Source organism: Lepidochelys kempii, chromosome 4 (genome assembly GCF_965140285.1).
Source record: "Lepidochelys kempii isolate rLepKem1 chromosome 4, rLepKem1.hap1, whole genome shotgun sequence".
In the NCBI taxonomy this organism is placed as follows: Eukaryota; Metazoa; Chordata; order Testudines; family Cheloniidae; genus Lepidochelys; species Lepidochelys kempii.
The window spans coordinates 36,945,813-36,957,140 of NC_136383.1; the positions used below are offsets into that span (position 1 = coordinate 36,945,813).

At 40.8% G+C, this 11,328-nt stretch overlaps 1 protein-coding gene across 1 annotated transcript; it reads left to right on the plus strand.

Annotated features, from left to right (window-relative positions):
* Positions 1-1,641: 1,641 nt before the first annotated feature.
* LOC140909954 (profilin-1) lies at positions 1,642-2,061 on the plus strand. Its single transcript, XM_073340056.1, has one exon. The coding sequence runs from the start codon at positions 1,642-1,644 to the stop codon at positions 2,059-2,061; it is 420 nt and encodes a 139-aa protein (XP_073196157.1).
* Positions 2,062-11,328: the final 9,267 nt, after the last annotated feature.

Consider the following 11,328-nt stretch of genomic DNA (forward strand, 5'->3'; position numbering starts at 1 on the left):
TGTGTCATAAATATAAAGGGAAGGGTAAACCCCTTTGAAATCCCTCCTGGCCAGGGGAAAGCTCCTCTCACCTGTAAAGGTTAAGAAGCTAAAGGTAACCTTGCTGGCACATGACCAATGAGGAGACAAGATACTTTCAAAAGCTGGGAGGAGGGAGAGAAACAAAGGGTCTGTGTGTCTGTCTTTGCCGGGGATAGACCAGGAATGGAGTCTTAGAACTTTTAGTAAGTAATCTAGCTAGGTACATGTTAGATTATGATTTCTTTAAATGGCTGAGAAAAGAATTGTGCTGAATAGAATAACTATTTCTGTCTGTGTATCTTTTTTGTAACTTAAGGTTTTGCCTAGAGGGGTTCTCTATTAGTTTTTGAATCTAATTACCCTGTAAGATATCTACCATCCTGATTTTACAGGGGGGATTTCTTTATTTCTATTTACTTCTATTTTTTATTAAGTCTTCTTGTAAAAAACTGAATGCTTTTTCATTGCTCTCAGATCCAAGGGTTTGGGTCTGTGGTCACCTATGCAAATTGGTGAGGCTTTTTATCCAACATTTCCCAGGAAAGGGGGGGGTGCAAGTGTTGGGAGGATTGTTCATTGTTCTTAAGATCCAAGGGTCTAGGTCTGTAGTCACCTAGGCAAATTGGTGAGGCTTTTTACCAAACCTTGTCCAGGAAGTGGGGTGCAAGGTTTTGGGAAGTATTTTGGGGGGGAAAGACGCATCCAAACAGCTCTTCCCCAGTAACCAGTATTAGTTTGGTGGTGGTAGTGGCAAGTCCAAGGACAACGGGTGGAATATGTTGTACCTTGGGGAAGTTTTGACCTAAGCTGGTAAAGATAAGCTTAGGAGGTTTTTCATGCAGGTCCCCACATCTGTACCCTAGAGTTCAGAGTGGGGGAGGAACCTTGACACGGTGAATGGACCTAAGGGCTTTCAAAGCTTGCAGAATGGGGTAGAGGCAACATGATATGTACAGAGGGGCACAGTTGTGAAGAGCTTTGAAATCAAAGACAAGCTCAAATTTGATGGGGATGGAAAAGGGGAGCTAGTTGAGGTTAGTGTGACTTGGTCAGAACGCTAGGCAGCAAAAAGTGTCTTGGCCGATGTCTGCTATGGTTCAGAAGAGGGCTCTGATTGTCATTCACGATTATCATGGAGAATTAGGAAGCTGCACTCCTCTGTATAACAGAGATGGGGCCTGAACAAGCGTTTTAGTGGCATAGACAGTCTCTTTAAGGCTCTTCAGGAAGAAGAAGTGGGAGGAAGAAGTGACAGGAGTAGCACATAAGCTGGATGTGAGGTTGGGGGGGGGGGGGAGATAGGAATAACATACATGGTAGTGGTCCCACAGGCTAGGGCATTGGGATAAACTGTTCAAAGGAAGATATTCCATAAGTGACAGTCTACCACGGGGTTCTTCCTCAGTATATCTAGTACTGACTGATGGATGGGATGCTGGACTAGAAGGTCATGCTTGATGAAGCCAGTGGTCCATTTTTACTTTCCTATGGAAGTTTTTTTTAAGGAAAGACAACTTTGGGATCCGTACATGGGGATCTTTTTCTAAAGAAGCATCATGGGCAAAACTGACACACTTTCTTTCTTTTCAGACTGCACTTCTTCACCCACACTTGAGAGCCATGGCCACTTGGAAATCCTACATTGACCACCTGATGGCTGATGGGACATGCCAGGATGCTGCCATTGTTGGTTACAAGGATGTTCCTTCTGTGTGGGCTGCTGTCCCTGGCAAGGTCTTTGTGGGCATCTCTCCTGTGGAGATGAATGTGTTACTGGGGAAGGATCGCTCTCTGCTATTAGTCAATGGACTGACGCTGGGAGGCCAGAAGTGCTCAGTGATCAGAGACAATCTGATGGATGGAGAGTTCACCATAGATCTGAGAACAAAGAGCATTAAAGGAGAACCCACTTTCAACATTACAGTCTCCCAAACAGCCAGAACTTTGGTTGTGCTAATGGGCAAAGAAGGAACCCATGGAGGAAATGTTAACATGAAATGTTTTGAGATGGCTTGCTACTTAAGAAGTGCAGGGTATTGATGCTCCAGCTGTCCACTGTGGTTCTACTGATTAAGAGAATGCAACCCTTATCTTGCACAAAGGAAAATAGATCTTTCTGCTGCGAACTCTTGCTTTACCAGTTGGCTTTTCAAAACTAGTGTGTAATATGAAAATGGGAAAAATAAAAAATTAAAATAAATGCTATGGTGGCTTGTTACAAAGGGGGAAGAGATGAGTAGTGTTCCCAAACTAGTGGGGTCACAAATGTAATAGCTAGAGCTGGCTGGCTTCTCAGATCCAAACACCTTGAGACAATGAATCAGGTTCATTCAAGCAAACTTTTGGTCAAATTGCAGGGAGGTTCTATTAGAAGTCTGCCTGGTTCCCTTCCAGCTTGCCTCATGGGCTTCTGGAGAGTCTGGACTTCCAGTGATCCTGGGCCAGGACTGCCCATCAGACAGGAACATCAGGGTCCACACCTCTCCAGCAGCCTTGCCATGTCAGCTGTCTGGGGTTTCTAGAGTCTGGCTCCAAAACAGTCCTGCCAATGCAGGGCTTCCAAAATCTAGACTCCAAGTAGTTCAGCAGGCAGCCTGGGAACTCTGGATCAAGCCTGGACCCCTGGGGCATTCAGGCTTCCTGGTGTCCAGTCAGGAGGCTGGAGGACCTGGGATGGGCTACAAGTGTGTGATGTGGGGGCATCCCTGCCAGCTGTCTGAAAGCTCTGGGATCCCCAGCCCTGGAGTATCCTGAATGGTACAGTTATTCCAGAGCTGCAAACCCTGGAAGGCCAGAAAGCTGCTAAGCAAACGGTGGGTGGGGGTTTTTTTGGTGTGTAGTTTTTTTGTTTGGATTTCCACTCTGAGAGAAAGCTGAAAGACCAATTTAGTGCTAAATAAGAACAAAAACAAATGTTGACACCCTGTTTCTCACAAGCCAGGAATCCTGAGTTTCAGCAAATTCTAGTACATAATCCTTTCTCAGTAAAATTACTCTGGGGCTGCTAGACATACAGGTATTTCTAATTTTAAACTTAAATGCATGCAGAATTCATGTTTACATTTCCTTTTCTTTGAATGGTGGCTAGTCTTCTGTGACGTTCCACATTCATGCTATTGGAGAGAACGCTGCCAAATGGTATACGCTTAGTACTAGATTATCATGAAGGAATTGGAAAAGGGGAAACATCCCTGTGGAACCTCACAAGAAAAACTCACTGGATCTGTTGGGCCAGTACTTATCTATTATTGCAAAAGACAGAAATATGACAACTAAAATTATTACTGAAGTTTGGGGAGTGGAAGAGTGAAGTAGTAAATAGAGGTAGAGAGAGCTCTACTAAAACAGTATCAAATTGTCAACTAAAACGAAGCTTTTGTCAAAACTGATAATGTTCAGTGAAAGATTTCTTAGGTCCAGAATGAAACTTCTACTCAAATGAGAGAGGACTGAGAGACCAACATCCTCCCCCGCACCCACCCCCACAATTAGCCAATAGCCTGGTGGTAAGGATACACATCTTGGACAGGGGTTTCCCCCATGTTCACACATCTGCTTTGCCATTCTTCTGTGTGCCTAAACTATCAATTCATGGCTGGTCTGGGGTGGGTCACTGTTCAATGTATCAAGTGAAAAGGCCTCTTCTCCTAATGTAGGAGAAGAATCTCAAGTGGGTTTTTTGTTTTTTGGCAGGACTAGGAATTTTTTTTTTTTTAGTCAGCCCTAGTAGATGATGATGACGACAAGACAATTGAGAGTTATTAAGATGAGCTCCTATGAACATGCACTCAATACAGCTAAATAAAAGGTCAGTCAAGGAACAAAGGAGGTATATCACACTTACAGGGTGGAGGACTATCTTGGAAAGTACTAACCAGGCAAGGACAAGGAAAGCATGGTGGATACCAAACAGAACATGCAATGTAACCTCTAAGAGTAGATGTAATGCTTGGAAATAGAGGTAGTATTACTGTACAGCATTAGTGATTTCATAAAGGAATACCATGGCCAGTTCTGGTGATTAAGGAATTCCTTATGAAGTTCTCTGGCCTGTGTTACACAGGAAGGACTAGATCATTATGGTTCCTTTTAGCTGTTACGTAAGAATAATACATTCATTTCACTACCACTAAAGTGCAGAAACAGGACACTTAGTTATTGGAGGGGGTTTCTACCAAATTTTCAGACAAACTGTCAAAGTTCCTTTTATAAAGCAGTGCTAGGCTTGCCTGTCCGTTAACAAGAGTTAAAGCTTTCTTCCTCAAACTAGTGAAATCTCACCAGTTATCTCCAAGTTTTCCTAGTCTAGGTAAAAGATGGTGGTGGTTTTTTGTTTTTGTTTTTTTTTTTGCGCATAAGCATTGACCTATATAGTCCCCCTGCCACTCCACTTCCTGCTCCTATGGGGGTAGGTCACACCCCCAAGCTGAGCTGCAGCAGGAAGTCACTGCCTGGTTCTATAGCCCTTAAAGGGGCACATACCTTTTCCAGCAAGCCAGACAATGGGCTCCCATTGCTTAATGTGTAGTGAGGTCACCTGTAGACCACTTCAGGCTAGCAAGCTTGTTTTGTTTTGTTTTTTTTATATGTGCATAAATCAGATTCAATTCAAGAAGAACAACTTTCAACAGCAAAATAATGATTGGGGGTGTGGGGGGAGAGATTGTATTAGCATTCCCATGGACCAGGATGCACAGAAGGTGCATAACATGGTGCAATAGAGTATGACTTTTGAGCTATCCTAACCTTGGTGTAGTCATTAATGTTTTGTATAATCTTGCTTGGGCTAGATCCCATGATATTTGGAACCTTCTTTGCATTTTATCGCACCCATAAGGGACTGAAACACACTAATGTGGGTCTCTGCATCAACACTGCTAGCCTCTGTCAACATACAAAGGAGCAGGTACAGAATGTAACACTTACCTTACAGCTCAGATCACAGTATTGTAGGTCTTTCTTTTCCACTAATGCAGGAGAGGAGACTAGTCCATAATTTGCAAACTGGCATTTGCACTGACTACTGTTCAGCGGCCAGTCCCCCAACAAGGGGGCCCTACTGGCTTTGCAGGAATATACCGTGGCATCACAACATCCAAACATGGAATGAATAGTGCTAAAGTTGGACTTGCTTTGTGAGGTATAAAAGCTAATTAGACAAAAATACTCCTTTGCTAGAGACTTCTAAAATCTTGCTGAAGAATGGCATTTTGATAGCTTATTGGAGGAACTATATTTTTTTGAGATAAATCTGACTCAAGTGGATTAAAAGGAAAATTATGTAAATTATATAACTTTAAAGATAATTCCTTTCACTAGTAAAGGTGCCTACTAAGCTCTAAAATCATGTGTGTTTATTTTTTAACTGTGGGGGGAAAACTAATCACCTAGAACCTGTCAACTTTACATGTTCAGGGCCAGTTGACATAGACTACTGTTGCCAAATTTAGAAGGCACCTAACACTGATCAAACTGAACTAATACAGAAAAATACCACTGAGACAGGTGCACAGAAGCCATAAAGGGACAGTCCCTGTCATCTCTTTATTATACAGCAATAATGGAAGTACTTGCCTCAGTGTCATTAAATACAGACTTGTTTACTGTTAGCCCAACAATTCGGCCTTCAAAGAGCAGATTGATACATCTCCATTCAAGTTTTAATTACCTCTCTTGGTGAAAGGCTAGACTATAAAGTCTCAAAATTGTTGACAACAGGAACCCCTTCTACCACCACTGAAATTGAACTTTACTGGCTCCCTGTGGAGCAGATTACTGTCATACCAGTGAAAAAGGTCCACAGTAATTATCTTCAATGCACAGCCATTTCAGAAAGAATTAGACAAGTGGTAAAGGGTTACATTAAGAGCTATACATTCCTCTTAATGAGTCTCTTTCACAAACATACACCCACATGCTTGGCAAACAGAGAAGGTAGTTACCAATTTTATAGATGACTTCTTCCCTCCAGCTCTGTTCTTCTCAGCCCTCTGGTCTGTCTCAGATTCCTGTGAGGCAAGGCCTCAGTTGCCTTGAGGCCCCTCTGGTTCACCATCGTACTTAAGCCCATTGAGCAGAGTTTTGGCTACTCTGTCTAGCAGTGTTACTTCTTTAAGGATCAATTAAGGAATCCCAACCACAGAAATGTACTGTGCTTGATTCTTATACTCCTTTTTTTCCCCCTCAAAGAGTCACATGTCTTAAAAGCATGCTCAGTGGGCATGTACTTATTAATTTTACCTGATTAGTATTTTAGAAAGGGCTGGGGGTGGGGAGGTACCAAATGAAGATCACCCCACATTTACTCGCTCATCAATTATTCACTCTGGCTCTCTGCATGGTGTCCTTGCTGTAAGGTCACTATAACCAGATTGACCTGTGCTCCATGCTAGAACTTTATACATGTGATATTTACTTTTGCATGCGCCCATCTTTGCCAACCAATAGGTTCAATATCAATCACACACACAGCCTTTGCCAGTCCTTTATCAAATCTGCTTCTGCTTAAAGGACCCTGTTCCCAGGATCCTCTGCAGCCCTTCAGCCATGTTTAAGTCATGTCAAGTTATGCTCATACCATTCATTCAGTATGGCCACACCAATTTAGCACCATCCCTAATGGCAATGCCACTCATCAATTTAAGTTTAGACCCCTTCATGGGGCTATTTTTCCGATTGTATTGAAGATAATCTTTACTTAACATTACTAAAATCAAACTACTTAAGTTAATGGCGCTATCTTCTATTTTAGTTAGCACATCAGTAGCTGAAGTTTAAGATGACAGAAGAGGAAGTAACATCTCAAAAAGGATAAATAGAGCTGATCAAAAAACTAAGCCAAACTAATGACTTCACATGCAGTTTTGTTTACCTAACTTTGTCTTCTGTTTGAAAATGGAAAATGTTCAGTCTGAAAAATATTCTAGCATGTAACTATGATGGCTAATCAAAATCAACTAGCTGTGTGTTGGGTAAGATGTCCACAAGGCAAGGGCAAAGGCTAAATATTCATATTGTTCAAACTACTGGTAATCTGTAACAGGGTACTCCCTGACTACCGTTGTCCACCTACCCTATCTCTCCTGCGTTCAAAGTCTCTTAATCCACCTTCACAATTTCTGTATAAATAAAACCACCTTAAATTTGTAGACCAGTAGCATTCCCCTCCTCCGCCCAAAAAGTGAGAAAAGCTATTTGTGTCTAGTATAGTCTTGGGATCTCATCTGGCTTCCATTGACGTGAAAGTTAAATGTTCCCTGTTTCAGTGGAAGCGGGATTTGACTAAAAGCATACTGCCCTCCATTAGCTGTGGTGTAAAGAACATAAGTGGCATTCCACTGTACTGTGGCTACTGTAGACCTGCTAACTGCCAGTCCGGGGGCTGCATCAGGTCCATGTCAGCAAATTTCCTGAGCACAGAAATGGCCCTAGTGAATCAGATGTCTTCTAGCAGCCCCTGGCACAGGGGCAGGTTGGTGTTGGCTGAGGACGCATGGTGGTGACAGTCCTGCAATCACTGATGTGGGACACCTATAATGTCCCCGCAGAAGGGCTGCCACAGGATTCTAACCAGCTCATGTTCCCCAGAGTACCCCTCCAAAATTCTTGGTGATATAGAACACTGCATAATGTATTAAAAAATAATACATTTGAGAGTTAGATCATGCAACTAATAATCCTTATACTGGCTTCTTTCGTTAGACACATAAGCATGCTGTATCACTCCGGTGGGCAAAGAGATGCTTTAAAGTTAACTCAAGAATGGTTACACCAACTTAGAGGAAGGTCAGCAAACACTGTGCTTACTTAACTGCAAAAACACTAATTGATTTCTAATTCTTGAACCTGTGATAGGTAGAAATAGAGCACTCCCAAGTTCTATCCCAGCAAAGTATATTCCATTAGCTTTCCAAACAAGTTAATTTCCTTCTCAGAGTGCAGCTTTATTTCTTAACTAGATGGAAAAGAACGTCCAGAATTCCTAACTCATTCCTTCCTCTGTAAAGTGTATTCAGGAGTGATCTCTATTCTCCATTCTTAATTCAGATAAAGATTTTACTGGTGACAAAAGGAGATGTATAACTCTATTTGGTCATATTATTTAGAAAGGGAAATATTTTAAATATAGCCAATTCAAAGCTACTATGTTAACCTCCTATTCCACCTATCTCTCAAATGAGAAAATAAAATTAATCGGAATGACCATGGACATATTTCTGCTAAATTTCCTGTGATTGACCTTATTGGACCAAATAATTCCTGCTGTAACTCTCTGGAGTCTTAGTGGAGTAATATCAGTGACTAATTTGTGCTACCTTCTAACATTCGTTATACAGTGTGTGTATATGATTGTTTTATCATGTTCTAATATCCCCACACAATGTGAGCTCAGCCATATCTGATAAAGACATTAACTACTCAACCACTATAAATGTTTTCAAAATACACAATAAAATACAGATTCAAAAACTTCAGTCTGAGCTGTCCAGTTCACTACACAGTATCAAATACCATAGAACTCAGAGTGCCCTGAGCAGGTTGCAGAAGATGTTGTTTGTCCAACATCAAGCACTGTTACAAGCAATGCAGAGGTACTGGTAACACTGAGATACTTCATAATCATTAAATCACATGCCTGAGATTCTCTGAAGCCTGGGCAGTGACACCTCCCTCTAGTTGCATAGACTGGAAGCTGAAGAAGTCATGCAGGGTGCTTAGTTTCTTTGGTGGCCTGGTGCAACTGAAATCAGATGGAACATAGATGGAGAATGAGATTGTGCTCTGACTTATGGGTTGGGTATGTGCATGAGATGAGTAGGTTCTTGGGCTGTCAAACAGGCCTAGCTTCATATGAAGATTTGGTTTTGGGTGATATGTGATGAGATCAAAAAATCACATTGTTCTGGAATCAAATACCATGAGAGAGAGTGTTTAAATCAAGCAATTTCCCAGACTAGTTATGATCAAGAATCCCATCACTTATCCTTATATTTACAGCCCATATAATTCTGGTATCTGACTGACATTTAAAGCATGTTCTATCCACAAATGAATGGTTTATTTAAAATATGGGGAAATCCTTCAATGGGAAAACTCATTATTTTAAGAAAAAAGGAACGTTATGTATATTTTAAAAACACATGTTTGATTTCTTCATTATACAAGGAAAATCAAAATATGTATAAACTTAATTCATTATCCAACTACTCATCCTGTTAACAATCTTCCACTAACAGTGAGATTTTTTTTTCATATTCCCTGAACAATCAGGCATTATACACAAAGTGTACAAGTTATTTTAACAGTTTATAGTAATGAAAAAGATTTAAAGACAAAAATGTAAAGTACAAAATTGAAGATTACATAACTTGCTGTGCTTTGCAATCTAGCATTTTCTAATTATTCCACATTCTCCATCATCTAGCAAATAATTTAATTAATGGATATTTTACAGTAGCAGATCAGAAATACAATATTAATTTTAATTGTACATGCATTGTTTTCCATGACAACCTTTTCATTTTTCTTCTGAGTATACTGTTCTGTTCAAAAGAGCTTTTAATGATCAAAGTATTTCAGAAATAGAGTTTAAGCCATTTTTAAAGAACTTGTCATGGACAGTCTGTGATCATCTAAAAAAAATCCATTAAGATTGCATATTTGATAGCTGCCTCCTTGGTGGACACCTAAGGGATCAAACCAAGGTCCTCCCACGCTAGCAGCATAAGCTGTTACAACTGGAACGAACGAGCCATACCTCCTTTGCTGAGGCCAAAACAGATTCTCATCCTCTCCTGATTGGCACAGAGTGCAACCTGTGACACACATACACTGGTGTGCTACACAAGCATGCACTAACCAGACTTTAAGGCCTGATCCTGCAAGTCGGGATGCATGGGTGGACTTGTGCAACAACATAGAGCACTCACTGACTTCAGAAGGGCTCCATAAATTGCAGAGGTCTGCCCACATGTTGTAACTGGCAGCATCGAGGTCTAAACGAGAACTAGTTTACTATACTGCAGAGTACTCCTGGATCACTGTTTAGTGAGTAAACCGACAATTACATGTACAGTGTCCTTCAAACCGTGTTTTGTTACCTCTGAGAACCAGCAGGCCTTGTGAAAATGTTCTTTAAAAGCAGGAATTCCCTTTGACTTCCATTTCTACCCCTTAAATTGACATTATTGAAAGAGAGAGAATTCAGACTATACACTGATTTCCTTTCCCTTGGATTATCTCTCTCTCTCTCTGCTTGCTTGCTTGCTCGCTTGCTTGCTTGTTGGTGGTGCTGATCCAAAGCCAACTGAGGTCAGCTGGAGTCAATGGAAAGACTCATGTACTCTGGGTCAGGTCCTTAGTTAATCACAATTGTTAGAAAACAGATTGACAGAAAATATGATCTGTGCTGCTTGTGATTTGGGATCATCCACATACTCTATCGTGCTTTGCCTGCTTCTTGTGTTTAACTGTACCATGGCTACCGATAAGGAAAAGAGCCAAGTGCTATGTGAATTAGAATTGTGAACAATGACTGCATGTTATTGGCATAGGTAGTATTACTGTATAATCAGTTTATTTTAACTTCACAATTAAAATAATTAGCATATTTAGACAATGGGGATACGTCTTCTTGCGCAGACTATTTCTTTTTTCTTGCAGCCTCTGAAACATTTAAAAATAACAGAGAAAGAACGGGCACATTTGGGTGGGGAAGAAAAATCCCCAAGACATTCTGCATATTCAGAAAGTAACCTCTTAATGAAACTAATGTTAAAGAGATGGCCGTGTTTGAAAAGCAGATTTTAAAAGAGAAAAGTTTGCATTAAACTAAAAAAGTACTTTTTGTTAACTCTCAGGAGCTAGAAACAAGACAGGATTTCCTGATACTAACTGGTGATAGCAAATGGATTATCATGTCATGCTGCTAAATCCTGCCTGCTGGTGTCAAGGGGATTAAATGAAAGTAAAGAGCCTGAGGTGTTAAATTCTGGATTATGGGATTTTTTTTTTAAATTGTCACTTTGCTCAGTGCAGAGAAGAAAATAAAATGAAGTTTGCTACTGTACATTAGAAAAATAGCACACAGATGATAACGAGAGAGAAACAGAAGGAACTGTACCAGTTACAAAGGGGCAGAAATGTATCCCTTCTGCTTTCCCACCCTGAAAATAAATTAAAAAAAATCTTAGGGAAGACAAAAGCAGGTGGCTGACATAGCAGTAGCTTGTTCTTACATTATTGTACAATGTGCAAACTTAAAGCAAGTAATGGAGCTCAGGTGGCTATCAAAATCCATCTCTTTCC